The sequence below is a fragment of the Melozone crissalis genome, unplaced genomic scaffold, assembly GCF_028551555.1.
Source record: "Melozone crissalis strain CALT ecotype California unplaced genomic scaffold, PUWL_Pcris_2 ptg000042l_1, whole genome shotgun sequence".
Lineage (NCBI taxonomy): Eukaryota > Metazoa > Chordata > Aves > Passeriformes > Passerellidae > Melozone > Melozone crissalis.
The window spans coordinates 4,855,716-4,875,122 of NW_026535820.1; the positions used below are offsets into that span (position 1 = coordinate 4,855,716).

At 37.8% G+C, this 19,407-nt stretch overlaps 2 protein-coding genes across 2 annotated transcripts in view; one reads left to right on the top strand and one right to left on the bottom strand.

The window, feature by feature from the left end:
- Positions 1-19,407, bottom strand: part of MCMDC2 (minichromosome maintenance domain containing 2) — a 161,766-nt gene that overhangs the window by 87,057 nt on the left and 55,302 nt on the right. The window lies entirely within an intron of this gene.
- Positions 37-10,186, top strand: COPS5 (COP9 signalosome subunit 5). Its single transcript, XM_054284642.1, has 8 exons — positions 37-225; positions 345-579; positions 3,114-3,242; positions 3,709-3,774; positions 5,221-5,306; positions 6,112-6,223; positions 6,932-7,080; positions 9,793-10,186. Exons 1-8 carry the CDS (start codon positions 68-70, stop codon positions 9,875-9,877), a joined length of 1,020 nt encoding a protein of 339 aa, XP_054140617.1. The 5' UTR covers positions 37-67; the 3' UTR covers positions 9,878-10,186.

Genomic DNA, 19,407 nt, shown 5'->3' on the forward strand with positions numbered 1-19,407 from the left:
CCGGCGGCCCGGTGCGGCGGAGCGGGGCCGGGAGAGGGGCTGTGGGGCCGGGGCCCGGAGCGGGGCGATGGCGGCGGCGGGGAGCGGCGCCTCCGGGAGCGGCATGGCGCAGAAGACCTGGGAGCTGGCGAACAACATGCAGGAGGCGCAGAGCATCGACGAGATCTACAAGTACGACCGCAAGCAGCAGCAGGAGATCCTGGCGGCCAAGCCCTGGACCAAGGAGTGAGTGGGAGCGGGGCGGCGGAGCGGGCGGGCGGGTCGGGCGGGGAGCACCGGCCTGATCTGAGGGCTCTGCCTTCCCTTCCCTTCGCTTCCGCGGCCTCTCCTCTGCGCTGCTGCAGCCACCATTACTTCAAGTACTGCAAGATCTCCGCGCTGGCGCTGCTGAAGATGGTGATGCACGCCAGGTCCGGCGGCAATCTGGAGGTGATGGGGCTCATGCTGGGCAAGGTGGACGGGGAGACCATGATCATCATGGACAGCTTCGCGCTGCCCGTGGAGGGCACCGAGACCCGCGTCAACGCGCAGGCCGCCGCCTACGAGTACATGGCTGCCTACATCGAGAACGCCAAGCAGGTAAGGAGAGCTGGCAGGCGGTGTCCGACCCTCCCCGTGGAGATCCTGTGTGTCTGGTGAGCTGCAGGACCATCCCTGGAGGGTTGCAGGCTTCCTCCCTCCCCCAGTGATGGAGTGCCTGCCCCATTGTCCTGTCTCTCCTCAAACGTGACAGTAAGAACTATGTCAGCAGCACGGAACGCAGGGGCCTGTAAACATTGTCGCATACAGATTTCCCTGACTTGCTGTAGGTCATCAAAGGTTGGACACGATGATCTTGGAGGTCTTTTCCAACGTTAATGATCCTACAAAAAGTAGTGCTTGCTCCTTCCCTTTGTAAGTTATTTTCATTGCTGAGGAAGTGTTTTTATGGCTGAGGCTGCTGGCTGTGTGAGAGAGTGTGTTTCTAAAATAACTGATACTTCTTTCTAAAAAACAGTATGCAAAATTAAATATATGTGTGCATTGGACGTACTTAGTATTTGTAGATCAGAATTATGACATTTATTCTTACATTCTTCTGAGGTCTTAGTGTACAGCATGCTGCTCTTTTCCATTAAAAAAGACACATTTGTGAAGGAATAAGTAAGTTTCAGTGCAACTTAATTATTCATATTTATCATTTGGAAATTTAGATGAACAGACTCACTTGTCTGTTTCCCATCTTTGTCACTTTCTATTCCGAGATCCACCTCATGTTAAAGCTGGCTATACAGTGAAGTTCTCGTGTGCAGAAGGATAACAGAAACACAGCTTGGCTCTAATGTGGAAACCAGCACAGCATATAAGGGCACTTGCTGATGTGCCTCTTCCAATACAGGACAATTCTATATTTATAACTTGAAATAACTTTAACTCTCCAAGCTCAAACAGTTTTGGTACCCAGTTGACCCACTGATTTTTAAACCAGCTAAAATTAGAAGCCCCTTACATACTAAGTGGATATAACAGAGGATTATTTGGGTTCTTTTGGAGAGTTGGACTTATATTCATAGCCTTACATAGTGTTGAAGATCTTGAAATGGATGTGCATTAGGCTGAATCATAACATCAGCAAAGAGTAAACATAATGCAGAAATATTTATGTCCTGGGGCTTTTTAAAATAATTAATCCCTGTGAGAAAATGCAGAAATAATTCATTTAATCTAGATTGTTTTCTCTGAAAACAATGTTGTGATGCTAATACTCTTGTCGCAAAAAGTAGGTAAATTGAAGAGACGTCTTTGCCTAAAAACACAGTAATGCTATATTTAAATACAGATATATTCATAGAATCCCATTCTTAGGTAGAAATACCAAATTTCAAAGTGGTAAGTATATAGCATAAAATTGTAAACAGCTTGTCTTATGTTTAAAACAGTCCAGGTTTCTATAGGAGTTCTTATGTAACAGGAAATGTTTCTTTTCCCCTAGTTTATGTTGTTCTGTTTTGTCTGTAGTTGGTTTCACGATTTTAAAAATGAACTTGTGTGCAAATAAAATAACTCAGCTTTCCTGGTGCTCTGGAAGAATTTTCATGCTGGCTGTTTCATATTTAATTTTAGCAAGCACTTGTTCCTAGAACAGTGGCAGTTAGAACTATATACTTTTCTTTTTATCATTAGGTGTAATGTAATGCTCTTTTTATCATTAGGTGCTAGTTAATATATCCCCCTATAGAAATGCTTTATAGATGCTGCTGCTTCAGTTAGTTCATTCTCCATGGACAGGATCTGATCTTAACGTAGTTCAAATGTATCATTTGGCTTTGAAAAATAACACATGTTCTTTAGTGTTTTGTTGGTCTCTCTCATGGGAGTTGTAAAGAAAATAAAAATATTCTTCAGTTAAAAAATAAAGTAGGCAGTTTGTATGTTCTATCTCATCATTACTGGAGCAGCCAGTAAACAGTTCCTTAGAGAGGATTACAAAAATTTGGTTCAATGGGTGTTCATTCTTCTGGGGTTTTTTGGCTTTGCTCCTTTCTCTCCCAGCATTTTTAGAGATAACCAGGTGTATTATTTGGAAACTCCTATTTTGAGGTTTTATCTGAGAAAAAGTTGTCCAAAATTAATCTTTTGGCTTTTAAACCTGTCTCCAGGCAATAATTTCTGTCCCTTCTGGTGTTTGAAAGCATGCCTTTGAAGTTATTTTTTAAACCTACCACTAATCTAATAGTATATGCCTGCAAGATATGTTACCATACTAAATAATTAATTCTCTACTGATGTTCCCTACGTTATATGAGGTTAGATATACTTGTGTTACATCAGTAGGAAATTTCTCAGCCCTGCTCACTGCAGCTCACCATCCAGCTGTGTGGAACCTCTTCTGTACTCCAGCTGTCACTGAAGAAGGAGCTCCAGGCTCCTTGAAGGCCTTTGTATCGTGGCAGCAGCTGTGGCAGAGAATGCCAGTGCTACTCGTATGGTTTCTAGGGAATATTTCATCAGGAGTGGAAATTCCCGTTTATCCTGGCGCGCCTTGCAGCGTGCTGGAAGTGCCGCTGGAGGGCAGCCGGTGCTTTGGGAATGGAGCTGAACGCCGGGGCTGTCCCTTCCCCGCTCTTTCTTAGGTGGGACGCCTGGAAAATGCCATCGGCTGGTACCACAGTCACCCCGGCTACGGCTGCTGGCTCTCGGGCATCGACGTCAGTACCCAGATGCTCAACCAGCAATTTCAGGAGCCCTTTGTAGCGGTGGTTGTAAGTACTGGCTGCTGGGGATAACCCTGCTCAGCAAAGCATGTTGAGGGGAATAATTTTTGGATTTCTGTCTCTTAGCATTTTAGCAGTGTGTACTTTGTATGATGGAGGTGTTAGAGCCACGCTTTAAACTGGTGCCACTCCTTCTGCTTTGCTGGCCACATACTGGGCAAAGCAGTTGTGTTGCTTGGCTAGACCATGTTCACTGCATTGTTTGTTATGGTATTGTTCTTAAACATTATTTCCTTAGGAAATAAGGAAAATTAGTTTAAAAAATAATTCACTGAAGGTTAGTGATACTCCCATCTTTTTAGAGAGTCTCATACGAGCAAAAAAAGTACTGTTTGTGACAGAACTAACACAATTTGCATGAATTACATTTCTGAAATAAAATTACTATAAGCTTAATTTCAGCCTGTAATAAATAATAAAATGTATATAATGAGTTTTTCCTGAATTTCTACAGATTGATCCAACAAGAACAATATCTGCAGGAAAAGTAAATCTTGGAGCTTTTAGGACATATCCTAAGGTAAATAGCTAAAATTATCTAAAATTATGTAGTGTGTGAACACTGAACTGTCTTTGAATGATTGTCTGAGTTTGTTCTGCTGCGCTGTACTGAATGTTCATTCCAAAGAAAAATGTGTCCATCCACTTTTTTCTGCATGCATTTGGATATTGGATTACATTTATAAAAGTTGATTTTTATTTTGGTTTTTATAGAGTTTTGGCAGTGTTAAATCAATTGCACCATCCAGATTGTGGAGCTGTCCCAAAATGATGTAGTTCCATATAGCTGGTTTTTAATGGATATAGTTGTAGATAGTAGTCATCAAAATTGTTTTATGTTAGTTGTTCTCTGTTTATTTTTTAGACCTAAAACCAAATGTTAGTAGCATGTTTAATATGTTGTAATTTGCTTTTCATTTTAGAAAAGGAAGCTTCAAAACTATCTACTTAACTTTTTCAAATAAATATTATCAATCTTCACAAACTAATGTACAAAAAAATTAATTAAACAATATGGGTTAGGCTTAAAACTAAGAAATCACATCAGTATTGGAGATCTAGGTCTCCAAAGGAATCCTCTCATGTATGCTTCTGGCTGTGCTATTTAATTTCAGTCCAGTGAGGTTCAGGTATCTTTTAAATACCCAGTCATATGAGTGACTCATCAAGAACTTCAGACAGGCATCCAATAAAACAATTACCAAAATTAATTGCTTAATAAAAATTAAATTTCGTAATTAACAAAAATGATTGTGAGACGTCCAGGCATTATTTTTGTGTTGACAAAAACATAAGATATCTTAGAACAGTTTGTGATTCAGGAGAATATTCACTTCTGTGGGCAAAATCTCTTGATTAATACTTAGAGAATTTTGAACAAGGAGAAGAATCCTGTACCTGAAAACCAAATCACATCTGGAAAATGCACATGAGAAGCATATTTTTATAGAGTTCTCACAGTGGACTGCAGGCAGTTCTTGCTTAGTCAGTAGCTGTGAATGGCACCATCTTGGCTAAACAAGCAACTGAAAGTTTTAGGTATCTCTAAGGCATATCCATGGATGTTTCTTCCCTCTTCTCAAATCCTCCCTCAAAATTTCCAAGAACAGGTAGAGAAATACTGTCTAAGAAGAAGTTTGCCCTTTCTTTGATCTAAAAAATGATCTAATAATAGCTACTCATTTGAAAATTCTCAACTATAACCACTACTTTGCTTTTGATAAACCTACAAATTTAATGACCAGTACAGCTCGTAAAGCCAAATGTCCTGAGATCAGGAAAATTCCAAATTTCAGACTACCAGGGAAATGTCATTTTCTCTAGACAAAAAACAAAACAAAACAAACAAAAAAAAACCCAACAAAACAACTAGAGTTGCATAAGCTAGAAACTTTTTTGTAAAGTTTAGGCATTTTGAAAAGCCTCAGAATTACTGTGTCATTTTTCCCATTTGTTAAATTTTTAGGGCTATAAACCTCCAGATGAAGGTCCCTCTGAATACCAGACTATTCCACTCAATAAAATAGAAGACTTTGGTGTACATTGTAAACAGTAAGTAACAAAAAACTACTAACTTTTTTTTGTGTGTTTGTGTTAAGGTTAGTGAGTCAGTATGGAAAAGTAAATTTCTTGTAGTATTTCAAATCTTGAAGTTACTGTTGCTTTAGCACTCTTGTTTTTGTGAAAAAGAGTTATTGGCATTTATCAGGAGATGTTTTTAAGGGAGAACTCTGCAAAGATAAAGATGAACCTGGTTAAAAGCTTTAGCAGCTGATTTCTGAACACTTTTAAGTAGTGATGCCTTGCTGGGTCACATGTCTATTGATCAGCAGGACTGGGGAGGCTGTGATCCCACTGCTCTTCTCAGTGCGGGCAAGTGTTGTGCACCTCCTTTTCTTCATTAGTGGGAGTGTTCATTTGTAACACCACTAAAGCCTGGCTTTCAAAATAGGTGTGTAGGATGTAAGATTGTTTGCCTGTTTGTAACATTTACTGCTACCAGGCATTCCTCAAGAAGTTAGAAGTGATACATGCAAAGCTACAATCATCTGTAAGTTATTACAGTGTTGAAGAACCCAAGCATGAAATATGTTAAGAGAATAATGTTAAAAACTCTTGCAATCTCATTTAGCAGAACACAGCAGTTTGTGTGGGGATTATGTATTAAATCTACATATGAATTAGTTATGGAGCATCATACAGAGAATTGGAACTGGCAGTAACCTTAAGTGCTTTGAATTTTTTAAGATATATGTCATTGTTAAGGATTTTTTGAGTTGCATGTACTTTGGATGTGACAGTCAAGCAAGACATTTTTAGAGGGACACTTCTTTTGTTTGCATGTCTGTTTTTAAAGGTATTATGCTTTAGAAGTCTCATACTTCAAATCATCTTTGGATCGTAAATTGCTTGAGCTGTTGTGGAACAAGTACTGGGTGAACACTCTCAGTTCTTCTAGTCTGCTCACTGTAAGTACCACAGCTGTGTGCATTCATGAGTCTGAAAGCCAGGCCCTCTGCTGTAAAATACTTAATAGAACACTGATAGATACAGAGCCCACATTAAGAATCTGTCCAGTAAAACAAGAAGGAAAGGTTTTCTTAATCATAAATACTGAAATGTTCCTCATATCTGCTCTGTAAAGGTAGAAGTTGGGAATAACACATTTAATTTTACTGAGTTCTGTTTATACACGTAAATTTTGTCTTAAATAGTTTTTAACCTTGTATCTATAGAACACTGCAATGAATAATGGTGTTTAATAAGTAAACATTTTAAAAAAATAAACAATGGAACTGTTAAAACTAGATTACAACAGAACAGTGCAGGTACACCTTCAGTGTAATAGCTGAGTATCAAAATCTTTCCTCTGCAGAAGCCAATTTTTTTTTCCTCTTGGTCAAAACCAAGTTTTACCAACTCCTACTTGACTTAGGGCATGGGTTGAAAGTAATAAAAAGAACCAATTCAGGCTTTAGGGATTGAGCATTTGTCAGATGTTTAGCTTCTGTTCTCTTAACCACCAGTCACGTTCTATATCACTTCAGTTTCAGATATAGATTCAAATATGCAGCACTACACTTTTAAAAATGTTTCTCAGATGGGGTTTATTTTGTGCACCAATGCTTGAATTTTTAGCTTAAATTCAAAATATTTATTACTTTCTTTCTCTTAAGAATGCTGACTATACCACTGGCCAAGTCTTTGATTTGTCTGAAAAATTAGAACAGTCAGAGGCTCAGCTTGGAAGGGGCAGTTTCATGCTGGGTTTAGAGACTCATGACAAGAAATCAGAAGACAAACTTGCAAAAGCAACAAGAGACAGGTAAGATAACACATCCATGTGTTCTTCATGTAAAAAGTATTATTTGGTTTTAAAGTTTTCTCATGCCTGCAATTGTAACCTGAGAAGATTAGAGATAAGAATTAGGTTGTAGGTAGAAATGAAAGGGTCCAGAAGTCACTAGTTGTTTTTGAAAGTTAAAGAAAATATTGCCTATATTAAACCTACAATGAATTTTTAATTTTAGAGCGTTTGGAATAAATTTAACTCTAGTTTATTAAACAAAAAAATGCCGTAAAATTCCATCAGTGTCTGACAAACAAAAAAATGTTTTCTGTCTAAAGCAAAATTGTAACTTTACTAGAAATTACACATTTTTATGGTTAATCAGGTTAAAACTAACAGTAAGTAAAATTATGGTATAGAACATGATTTTAAGAACTAGTGTTAACAGTCCAGTAAGTTTAGTTTACACTTGTCTGATACTTTTACTAATGTAAAAATTATGAACTCCTTTTTTCATATTTCTTAAATAATGTATCTTTTTTTAAGAAATAAGAAAAGGTTGGGTTTTTGTTGTTGCTTTTTGTTTTTAAGAAATGCCTTACAGATATTCTGGCCTTTTTATTTAGCTACCCTGCCTGACAGCAAATACTTGCTGTTGTAAGTTAATAAACTTCTTATCACTAGGTGTACAACGTTATTTCAAAGAAGTTGCAATATTTTCCCTCAGTTTTCCCTATGTTTATTGGTGATCAGCTCTGTTTATTTTGAGCTTTGAAGCACACAAGTTGCTTCACTTTCCCATTAGCCTTAAGAATTATATGTGTGCTTAGACTATATCATGTTAGAGTCACCATTTTTCCAAGTAAAATCTTTTAACAGAGGTTAATAGTATCCAACAACTCATACAGCTGGGTTGTTCAAGTACATTGTATTTGGCAAATTTCAGACTTTGAAAACCAGGAAATACTGCACTTTATATAGTGGTACAAACTCAGGTCCTTCTGTGGAGAAGGCAGAACTCACCTGCATTCATCTTAGGAGTATTCTGAGTGAGATGTAGTCATTACATTGTATAAGGAAGCAATTCTGCAGAATCCCTTGGAACAGAGTGCAAAAATTGAACAAAATATTTGCAGTTGCATGTTTTCAGATGTTGAGGCTTTCTGTCCCTCTTCCCCATGACTTTATCTTGCTAACAGAACAGTTTCCTGGTATTCTCTCCTCCTGACACACCTTTGTTTATTTTTCTGGAAAGTTAACAGCTCTTACAAGTTTCCTAACAAACATGATCGAGTTGCAGGGGGGTTGACTTTATAAAAATTAATACTCATTTAGCCTATTTTAATTACAGAATACATTTGCAGTGGAGTTAATCTGTTGCTAGCTCATAGCAGCCAGGTTAAGTGATACCTCCCAATTCCTGTAGGGAAATAAAATAGCAATGCTTTAAAGACATGAAGAGGAGGGAGTTGCTGATAAGTTTGCATTGCTGTCTGGAGTGCCATAAAACTGACTGCATTTTATTTTCCCCTTACTCTCACATGTTTACAGTTATTCTAAGAAATAGCTCTTTATCTGATCGTGCTACTATATTATTTGTTGCAGCAGTTCTAGGCATTTTTCTTTTCTGTTTTTATTTAGTCTTCATCAGTAGTTAGTTTATAAATTGTAAGGGATTGGAAGGAATTGTTTTTGTCAAAAATTCTGCTTTCCTGTGCAACAAAAGCTACCATAGTTCCCAAAACTGAGTGTAACACTTTTAGAGATGCATGCTTTTCTTCAATTAATGATCTTTCCTAACAGAAAAGACAGTAGAAGGCCTGTGCAGACACGGGACAATTAATTTGGTGTCACCCTAAATTACTCTGAAGAAATAAGGCTGCAGAGATCACTAAAGGATTGTTAGACATACCTGCTTTGGGAAAACAGTGCTGTAAAGCATTAGCATCAAGGTGCTTCCACTGGGCTGTATGATAAGTTCTGGTACTGTCCATGTACATCTCTAAGCCATTTTCTAAGGGAGCACATGCATTAGCCAAGTTGTGCTCCAAGTCAGCTTGCTTTCCCTAGGATTCCTTTATCTGTCTAATAATTTGTCCCTGTTCTCCATGCCTTCAGTCCTGATTCATCTTTTGCATTTTTACAGTCTGTTTTAATTGTTAGTTTGACACTACACTGCCCTATGGCAGACACTGGGGAAAACTTGGATCAGTAGGAATCCTCTCAGCTCTTTGGAGTTTTGCACATTACATAATTTGACCAATAACTGATTTGTTTTATAAACATTTCTTTAATGTTCCATGTAAAGTTTCTCAGAGGAACCATGGTTACTGTACACTACTGTCCTGGGCTTGGGCAAAGGAGATAGAGAGCAGTGAGAGTCTGCAGGTATTGATAATACCATTGATAATACCAGCTGATAGCTCCATTCCCCTAAGGATTTTTTTTTCTTTGTTCAGATGGCCATAGAGCCCACTTGCTATTGTTAATGTAAGATGTCATAAATTGCAAGACAAAGTTTTCTGTTATTTCTGTGTTTCTGTATGTACAGTTCATTTGCTTTTTAAGTAACAAAAAGGTATTGGCAACAATGGCTAAATTGCTCTATGTGACTGTTCCTTTCTGGACAGTTTTAAAGATTCATGGGGTTATGGGCACCCTGAACTTCCAAAACAGCTGGATATCTTCAAGGAAAATGACAGTTCAGTTCAGTTTTTGTCCAACATTGAATTTATGCTTGTTTTTCAGCTGCAAGACCACCATAGAAGCTATACATGGATTGATGTCTCAGGTTATTAAGGATAAACTTTTTAATCAAATTAATATAGCTTGAAGTGCATTACCAGTTGATATGTATCTCCAAAGCAGAAAATACCATCGTTTCTTTTGCTTGGACTTGTTCAGTTTGGAAATGAAGCTGAAGCGGAAAATTATTCATTTAATTTGTAGTACTTTAATATTTCCCACCTGCCTGACCAGTTTTAAAGAACAAAATGTTCCAAAATGTAGTGCAACTTTTTGTTCTTTATCATAAACCAGTTTGCAGAATTGTTCCAAAGGAAAATAAATGTGACTTACTGGATTTTGCTCTTAGATATTTATCTCTATTACCCAACTGCAATAAAAGAATTTTGAAACTAAATGTGCGTTTTGGGCCTTGATATTTTTGGCAAATGTTTATCTTCTCTTTTTCGTATTGTTCTGTGGAAAAGTTCTGTCTGCACAGATTAGATAGGTAACCTATGTAATGTAAGAAGTTTGTTTCTCAGATTTTAATATCTGTGCTTAATTTTAAGAATTGAAATCCCACTTGTTTATCTTTCAACAAGTTATTAAATTTAATGGAGCCTTTCCTGATTGAGGTTTACTGCTCCAGCCAGAAATGGTTTCTTTCACAGTAATGAAACATTTATGTGTGGTACAACGGTGTTTTGCTTACAGCTTCACACTCATGATGGACATTTTATATTTCTAAATAGTCAACTAATGACCAGCTCTGCAGTGGAACTCATAACATGGTTATATACCATTATTCTTCTCCTGTAACTCACCTTCTACTGCTTGTCATAGTCACTTGTTGCATACAAAGGAACAAAATGAAAAATTACCTTTGAAATACACATTAGGCTAATTTCAGGCCACAGATACTAAATGCATTAATCATAATTTCTGGCTTACAATGTGGTGCTGCTGCAGGGCTGATCTAAGTTTGTTTTGGAGGCTTTCATTCTGCATTTCAATAATACAAGATGTTTGGATTCCTTTTAAGTTTTCATCTTTAATCCTGAGTTTCCTGGGGATTTTGGAATGTTTACTTTTGGGATAATTTATGCTTTATACAATATGCCATTATGCTTTATACCTTAACTAACTGAGTCTCCTTTTCAACCTTAGCTCTGCCTTGATGTGGATTTTGTTTTTGTTTTGGTCTGGAAATTTTAATAGCTATTACTCATTTAGGCCTTTTCATACAAACAGATTCCAGTGGATTTGAAGTTAAGATGCAAGTTATACAATGAAAATTTGTAATTCAGCAGGGAAATGCAGATACCCCGAAGCAGAAGTTCATCAAGAGTTTTAAAACAGCAGCATCCAAGTGTATAGGAAAAATATGTTTAATTGTAGCTCGTAAATTTGAGATAATTATCAGATGTGCAATTTGGTAGGAGAACAGTTTCATTCTTCTTTCAGCATGATAGTAGTGGTGGGGAGTCAGGAGAAGAAAGCTGTGGTATTTTAATAAGGTATTTATTTTCTTGGAAATGCACTAGTAGACTTTTGTACAAACAAGCACAGTGTGTAATACACAGCAGTTCCTTTTAAGTTCAAGGAAGACAAAGCAAGTGTACCTTGCCAGTGAACTTTTCTTATTTTATTTTCTTCCATAGGTCTTTAAAACTTTAAATTGAGCACACAGCCATTATCCCAGTCAGTGTGTGTTTACACAAAGCACCCTGCTTTTGTGAGATATATTCCTAATAGCTATCTCTGTTGCTACTTTGTAGGATTCTCTTTGCATGATCCAAAAGTTTTGCACATCTTGTATCTACCTAAAATATAAAATAATAGTTTCATCTCATATTAGTCTATTACTGTATTTAAACTGTCCTTGTTTGTGATAGGAGTGAACTGAATTTTTCTGCTTGTAGGCTCACACACCATGTTTTTAGACACAGATGGCTTCAAAATACCAAGTTGTTACATAAACTGTAGCAATATGAATGCTGATGTTTAAATGCTCATGTGAACAGTTGTCCATTGAGTTATGTGTCTTGTTACTTGCTGAGCATATGGTGTTACAACTCAGTTTAAAATTATACATGTAGTGGGGCTGTACCTGTTGCCTGCATAGGATCCTTTCTGCAGTGTTCAGGAACCACAATAACAGGCCCTTTGTCTTTGAACAGCCATTTTTAATGTTAGCATTATTCCAAGTTCTGAGATCAGAATTCCATGCATTGAGGATCATTACCACAAAGGAGTCATCCCCATCTACATTCACAAACAGGTGTATCCTGAACAATGGAGAATCATTCATGGATAGATGCCTTAATTCTACCAAGCAGTTGTGAGGCTTCAAAAATATTAGTAATGAGGGTATTCTTGAGAACAGTACATGTTCAGTTACATTGATTCCCCCTTTGCAGCCACTTTTTATTTAGAAATCAGTTTATGCAAATGAGTGCCACATATCAGGTAGCTGACAGCTGAAGTAATGCTGTAAGTACTAAAGCACATACTAAATGGGTTGGCTTTGGTAAGATTTTTTGAGACAGGCAAGCATTCCAAAATACTGAGTGCCTTTTACATTTCAATAAATCAAAATTTTAATGAACACAAATAATTTCTTCATCTAACAGTATTTGCCAACATACTAAACTTACAGAATGCTGAAAATGCTGAATTGTATTTGAACTTCTTCCATATACTGTTCTGGTTTTCTTTTTTGAAGCATACCTGTATCCTCACCTTTCTCATGCATGCAAATTACATTTTAAAATAATTTATACATACTAATGCCACCAAAATCCAAAGAAATACGTGTGTATTTGTGACAATCAAATACAAAGGACTACATTGAAATTCCTGATAGAATACTGGTTTGCCTTATTGCAAATGGGCTAAAAGCAGAGCCATTCAGATTTATTCTGTGATTACTGGGACAAAGATTATCCTATCAGATATCCTACATAGCTTCTTTGTCCTATCAGATCTGCTGCTCCTTTGAAGTCCCCTTAAAATGTTTGGTAAGGAATGGGATTGCAGCTCCAATAAATTAGTTTATTGCCTGAGGATTGAATGGCTTGGCTTCTATTGCAACTGAACGAGAAAAAAGACATAATGTGTTTTCTTGCTTTTATAATTTTTAAATTTACTGCATGGAGTAATGCAGCTGTGAGAGACTGGCTTCTCTGCTTGTTTTCCTGTTGTCCTGTCCCCCAGTCTACATAAAACAAAACTAGGCAAGAGAAGGTGAGGGGGTATGGGAAATGCCCTGCTGATGGACCATCTCCCAAGACAGCTGTAGGAGGGCTGCTAGGGAGAGCACCTGAACCTGGCCACTTTTTACCTGTTTTGAACGGATCTAGTATCTTTCTAGAGTATTTCTAGTTCTAATGGCATGGCATGGAATGATTAACAATTTTGTTTGCTTTAACCTCCACCTTTATTAGCTTTCATCATATCATCACCTCAGCCTTCTCTAAATCGTTATATTTCAGCTTTTTTATGTTGTCATTATAAAGCTGCCACTTTACCCACTTGACAATTTTATTTGCTTTCCGTACATCCTACCTCCTAATTTGACCTTGACACACAGAGCCCAGACTTGCACTGTACTCAGTATTTGGGTGCACCAAAATTTTAGGGAGAGGCAAAATAGTTCTCCCCCATTCCCCTGTCTTGCTTGTAAAAAGCTAATTAGGTGATCAGGCTATTTATTAGGGTCATTTTTTTTTTCTAAATATGTATGAGCTGCATCCAGAAGCTCCCATCTGTATCCTGAAGCACACAGATTTGCAAAACCTCAGCCCTTACTCTGAGGGAAAATGGGAGTTAGTAAATGTTCAGTGTTTGCCTAGATCTCTTACATTAGATATCTACTGGAGAGTGAGCCTTTCTGAAGGTTTATACTAAAGGGGAATTTTAAATAAGAAGCTCAGTACACTGAAGGAAGACAAATTTTAGAATATGTTTCAGTCCCAAAAACTTTCTGGCACCATTAGCCACAGGTATCTGGGATTTGTCACAAACTCTAATCTTTACTCTTAACAAGCAGCCTCACTCAAGTCAAGAAATATTTTTGCTTCAGAAAAAGCTAATAAAAAGGCTGACCTTAAGCTTTTGCTTTTGAGGAGTGTCACAAGTTCTTCAGTTGTTCCTTACCTCACATTCATGCCAGCACAGAAGAAATATTCCTTGAGCTTGCCATAAATTATCTGTGATTCTAGTATTGGAATAACAGGCATCTGTGACCTGGTTACAAGAGCTCTGTTCACCATCTATCTTTGGTACTCCTTGAAAAACTTGCTTTACCCCTGTTCAGACCCTGTTTGACAAGGGACTCTCTCATTTTCCTTGCCTTTGGTGGCAGTGGCCACATGTGCTCAGCTTAAATAGAATGAACTCTCTTAAACTTGATATTTAGTAAATGAAGCATAATGTTCTTGCATTTCTATCACTTGTGCCTTTATAAAGCTTTGACTGCAGCTGGTTTTGAATATTTTGATTTTACCCTAACTTGTCCAGTGTTTCATGAAACTTCAGTGTGACAGATATATTTGCTTCAGAAAGTATAAGGTTGCCATGAAGCTGGGTACAGGATCACTCCTGCACAGTGTAGTACATTGCCCCAAGACACGCAGTGTTTCTACAGTAGTCCTCCATTTATTATGAACTGTAATGCCAGTTATTATTTGATGTTGATTATGAAAAGTTGAAGAATACAAGCTGTAAAGCTAATTGCTGACATGTTACTATTTTGTGTATAAGGTTAAAAATATAGTAAATGTAATTGAATATTAATCATCTTACTCATTTTCTCCCTTTTCCTAAATTTTGGAACTTTTTTAATTTTATGTCAATGTTTTGAAATAAGCTTGATATGTTACTTTCTCTTTAATAAATATGCTATTTATTTAATCTATTTTTATGGCTGTGCCCCAAAAATTCCAAATCAGAACTGGACTCTCATTTTACCACTAAAATTTCTCACTGAGGGGGATCAAGCACTGGAACTGGCTTCCCAGGGAAGTGGTTGAGTCACCATCACTGCAGGTATTTAAAAGACATGCATGTGTGGCACTTAGGGACGTGGTTTAGTAGTGGACTTGGCAGTGCTAGGGCAATGATCTTCCCAATCTTAATTACACTATTATATTTAAAGTATTTACTGAAATCCCATCATAAGGTATTTTGTATATCATAACATAAACTAGGTTAAGATAAAAAGATAAAAACAAATACTTTAAAAGTAAAAAGCCAGAAAAATGTAAATACTACACAGCTGAGATAGCATCATTTTAAAGTACAAGTCCCTAAGAGTTGAAAATTATTAAAATATGGGGTGATAAAATATAAGATTAATTGCATGCACATAGAACTTTTTTTGTGTGTCAAGTCTTGAAGAACTGACATCAGAGAGTATCCAGTTAGTTGAAAGATTTTTCTTGAGTTAAAAACAATTATGCTAAACCTTTAAGGAATTAATGAAGTATCTTGTTCCTCAGGGTGTATTTTTATGAGCTGTAGTTTTACTTTTCAGAGCCTCAGAATAATATCCACAAGGAAATATGTAATTTAGGAAAGTTAATTTTGACCCTCAGATGAAACCTCTGGCATATGAAATATTTGCTGTGACGTTTGGTTTGTTTTTAATTATGAAAAATTGCTTCATAGAGGACTTTCTGAAAACTACAGTATTCTGGGAAGTAGTATGGTCCAGTGGATAGGTCACAGGACTGCATCTCAGGAGAATGGGGTTTTCTTCCTGGCTTTTCAAAAACCAGGAGTGCATAAACTTTAGCAAGGCATTTTTGCCAGAGCTAGCGTCTGTTTCCCTCTATCAAATAAGAAGATTGATCATTAGCCTTTTAAAAATGTAGTTGATAAAGCATATGTAAGTATTACTGGGTTTATGTGCACTAACATAACATCTCTAGTTTGTCAGACATTACCACCTTCAATAACAATTTGTAACAATGTTGTTAGCAAAGAATGTTTAATCTGTTCTGCACAGTTTTTCTCTTCAGATGACCACAGATAGGAAATGGCTAAGCCCTTTGAGGGATTATGAATGTATTGTGTTTAGAACTCTTCATTTTCAGCTGAAACATGTATTCAACTCCTATGTAAATTTGTCCATCATTTCCTGTGTGAATTTCTGTTTGCTCTAGCCCAGATTACCTTAGGGCTTATGTGCAACTGCAGTGGCATTACTTTATTATAAAAGGAAATTAATTTATATGCCTGCATCTAATGGCATGCAATCTTTAGTAATTACAACCATCTGAACTTTCTTCTCCAGCTGAAGACAAGTTGCATTCACATCATTTGAGGTTAGAATTAAGCTTATATTTTAAATCTGTTACTAAGGGAGGCATTTTCATTCTGAGTTCTACAAAGATCTAACTAGAGAAAATGGCAGATACTGTTTCAACTGAAACAACATGTATTTTATATGGTGATACAAGCTCCAAACTAGCTCCTCATTTTTCCAAGTTTGTGTGGAATTCTTCCTTTTCCACTTTAAAAATTCTTCTTAGGACATCTAGGTAAAACTCTGAGAGTAGCAAAAATGGTTTAACACAAATATTTATGTAAATCATCAGCTGGGGACAAATAACACATAAATAACATTTTACACTATTTAAGAATAAAGAATGACTGTGTGAGTACTCAGATATCTATACAATGTTTGACAAAATAATGCTGAGATGCCAGTATATCTTTGGACTGTTTCTGAATCATAGCAGCATATCATAATTTTTTCTTTCTATTGTTGATTCATCTGTTAAACTTCATTACAAAATTTGCCAAACTGTTATTTCCTCTGTGGTGAAAACTTGATGTTGGAAACAGGATTTTGCATTTCCCAAATCTACATTGTCATCTCTGCTGGAGGTAAGATACGATGTTTATTAAAAGGAAAAAAAAACACTATGAAGATAAAATGTTTCTCCTAACAAACAAGTATTTTTCTAATGGCTTCACCTTTGTTTCCAGGCTCCAACAGATTTTGATGCTGCAGATCTGAGATGCCACTTCATTGTCTTTGGTGACTGGTGGTGCTTCAATCCCAGTTGCTTAATTGTTCTGATCATGTAAGTGTGTAGTGCAGATGATTTGAAGAGGTTTGTCCATCTCAGTGTGAAATTAGCTGTTGTAGTACGTTGCATAAATAGAATCAGCTCTCTAAAACTTCAACTTCCTTGTTTTAAGTTAAGAGTTTTGCTTGCCCCAGCCTGCATACTGGTTGGGTTGCACAAAGCAGACTTGAGAAACTTAACAACTTGTGAGGTTATAGGAGCTGTAACCAGGCAATTATGGTTTAATAGGATAAAAACTTTTACCTTATGTGAAGTTCTAGAAGGATCAAATGATACAAATACAGATCTTAACTTCAGACTAAACTTGCTCTATTGAAAGGCAGTCTCTTTAAAGATAGTTGAACTTTCTCTTTCCTCCCTTATGCTTTGTTGTTGTGTTTTGGGGTTTTTTAATTACAATAATTTCAAGGTATTAGTTTACTCCTCATAAACATTAAAGCCTTTCATTTATCTCTGAAATCATTTGACAAAGTTGTCTGGCTGCCTAGAGCACCAGGTTTTGCTTCTAACAGGAAAAAAGATGTGTAGATCTCCTGTCTATGCTGCTACAGAAGATGAGCCAAAGAACTGAACTGTGGCCTCTTGTCAGTGTTGAATGTTCTTTTGAATGCAATGCTCCTCCATTAAAGACTTTTTTCTTCTAACATGGTTTGTTAGCTTTCTAAAAGGAGGTTTAAGGATGTGAATTAATCTTGCAAAAGGAAGGCAACATGAAATGTAGACTTTTCTCCTGTTCTGAACTTACAGCAAACCTTTGTTTACATCAAAACCTCAGTATTGTTGCTAAATAAATGTAGAACCACTGTACTGTGCATGGAAAATAGGGAAAGCAGGGTGGTGTGTAAGTGTTCTTGGCTTTAGGAAAAAGATATTGTGATCGATGACATCTTGCATGTAAGTAAAACAAGAAAATAACCTATGTCCTGTAATGATATTTAAATAATTTCAAGCCAAAATAATATAAAATCCCATTCTTTCCTCCCCACTTTTCTTAAGATGTGGGAACAAAATGCTGTGTGTTCATGTTGGTATGAGATGGGAGTTTGAGATGGTGGCTTCAGGTCTGCAGACAACAGTGTTGAAACACATGAAGTGTGCATAGGAGGATGATAACACTGCCAATTCTCCATTTTTATAGATACTTATAGCATTTTGCCACTTAGAGGTCTGAATAACATAATTCCTAACAACTGTTGATCCAAAATGAATTAGTACTCCGTACAAATTTAGAAGCCAAAGTCCCAAGCATCAATATTAAACTTCTTGTTTTATGGTTGACTTTTTTGTCTAAAAATAGTGTGCTAGCTAAGGAATAGAATATGCAGCAACCAAACATTCATGAAACATTCATGACTTTATCCCATTTATTAGTGTTAGGGCTGAATGGGCTTTACATAGCCACAGATATCGGTCTTGGGACCAGTCACTTTAACATCTTTGTTGGTGACATGGATAATGGGATCAGGTGTACCCTCAGCAAGTTTATTGACAACACCAAGCTGTGTGGTGTGGTAACATGCTGGACAGGAGGAATACCACCCAGAGGGACCTTGACAGGCTTGAGAGGTGGGCCAATGCAAACTTCCTGAAGTTCAACAAGGCCAGATCCACATGCACCCGGGTAAGAACAATCCCAAGCACAAGTATGGGCTGGGCTGACAAAGGACAAGAAGTCTGACATGACTCAGCGGTGTCCACTCACAGCCCAGAAAGCTCAACTGTGTCCTGGGCTCCATCAAAATAAGTGTGGCCAGCAGGTTGAGGGAGGTGATTCTTCCAGTCTCGTGAGACCCCACCTGGAGTACTTATGTCCAGGTCTGGGGCCCCTAAAACAAGAAAGGCCTGGAGCTGTTGGAATGTGTTCAGAAGAGGGCCACTAAGTTGATTACAGGGCTGGAGCCCCTCTCCTATCAAGTCAGGCTGAGAGAGCTGGGGTCATTCAACCTGGAGAGGCTCCAGGCAGACCTTACAGAACCCTCCCACTACCTAAACAGGCCAACAAGAAGAACAGAGGATAGGACAAGGGGGGATGGCTTTAGGCTGAAGGAGGGTAGCTTTGGATTAGCCATTAGGAAGAAAGTCTTCTTTGTGAGGGTGGTGAGGTACTGGAATAGTGGTTAATGGCTGCCCAGAGAAGTTATGGATGCCTCATCCCTGGAAGTGTTCAAGGCCAGATGGGATGGGGCATTAATCTGGTCTACTAGAAGGTGTCTCTGCCCATGGAAGGGGAGTTAGAAGGAGATGATCCTTAAATGGATCTTTAGGGTCCCTACAGCCAAACCATTCTAGGATTCTACAATTCTATGATTCCTCAAGTATCGGAGCCACCACCACAGCCCCAAGAGCACAACGACAGCCAGAGCCCAGCTCTGCCACTGCAGCATGGCAGTGGGGAGCAGGTGTCTCTGGGCCATGTCATCCTGCTCCAGTTCCTGCAGCAGCCGAGTCATCTCCTGCCTCAGCATTTCCTCACGCTGCTGCATGCGCTCGCGTGTGGCCTCATCCAGCTCCCTGTTGACCATCCACGGGTGATGGA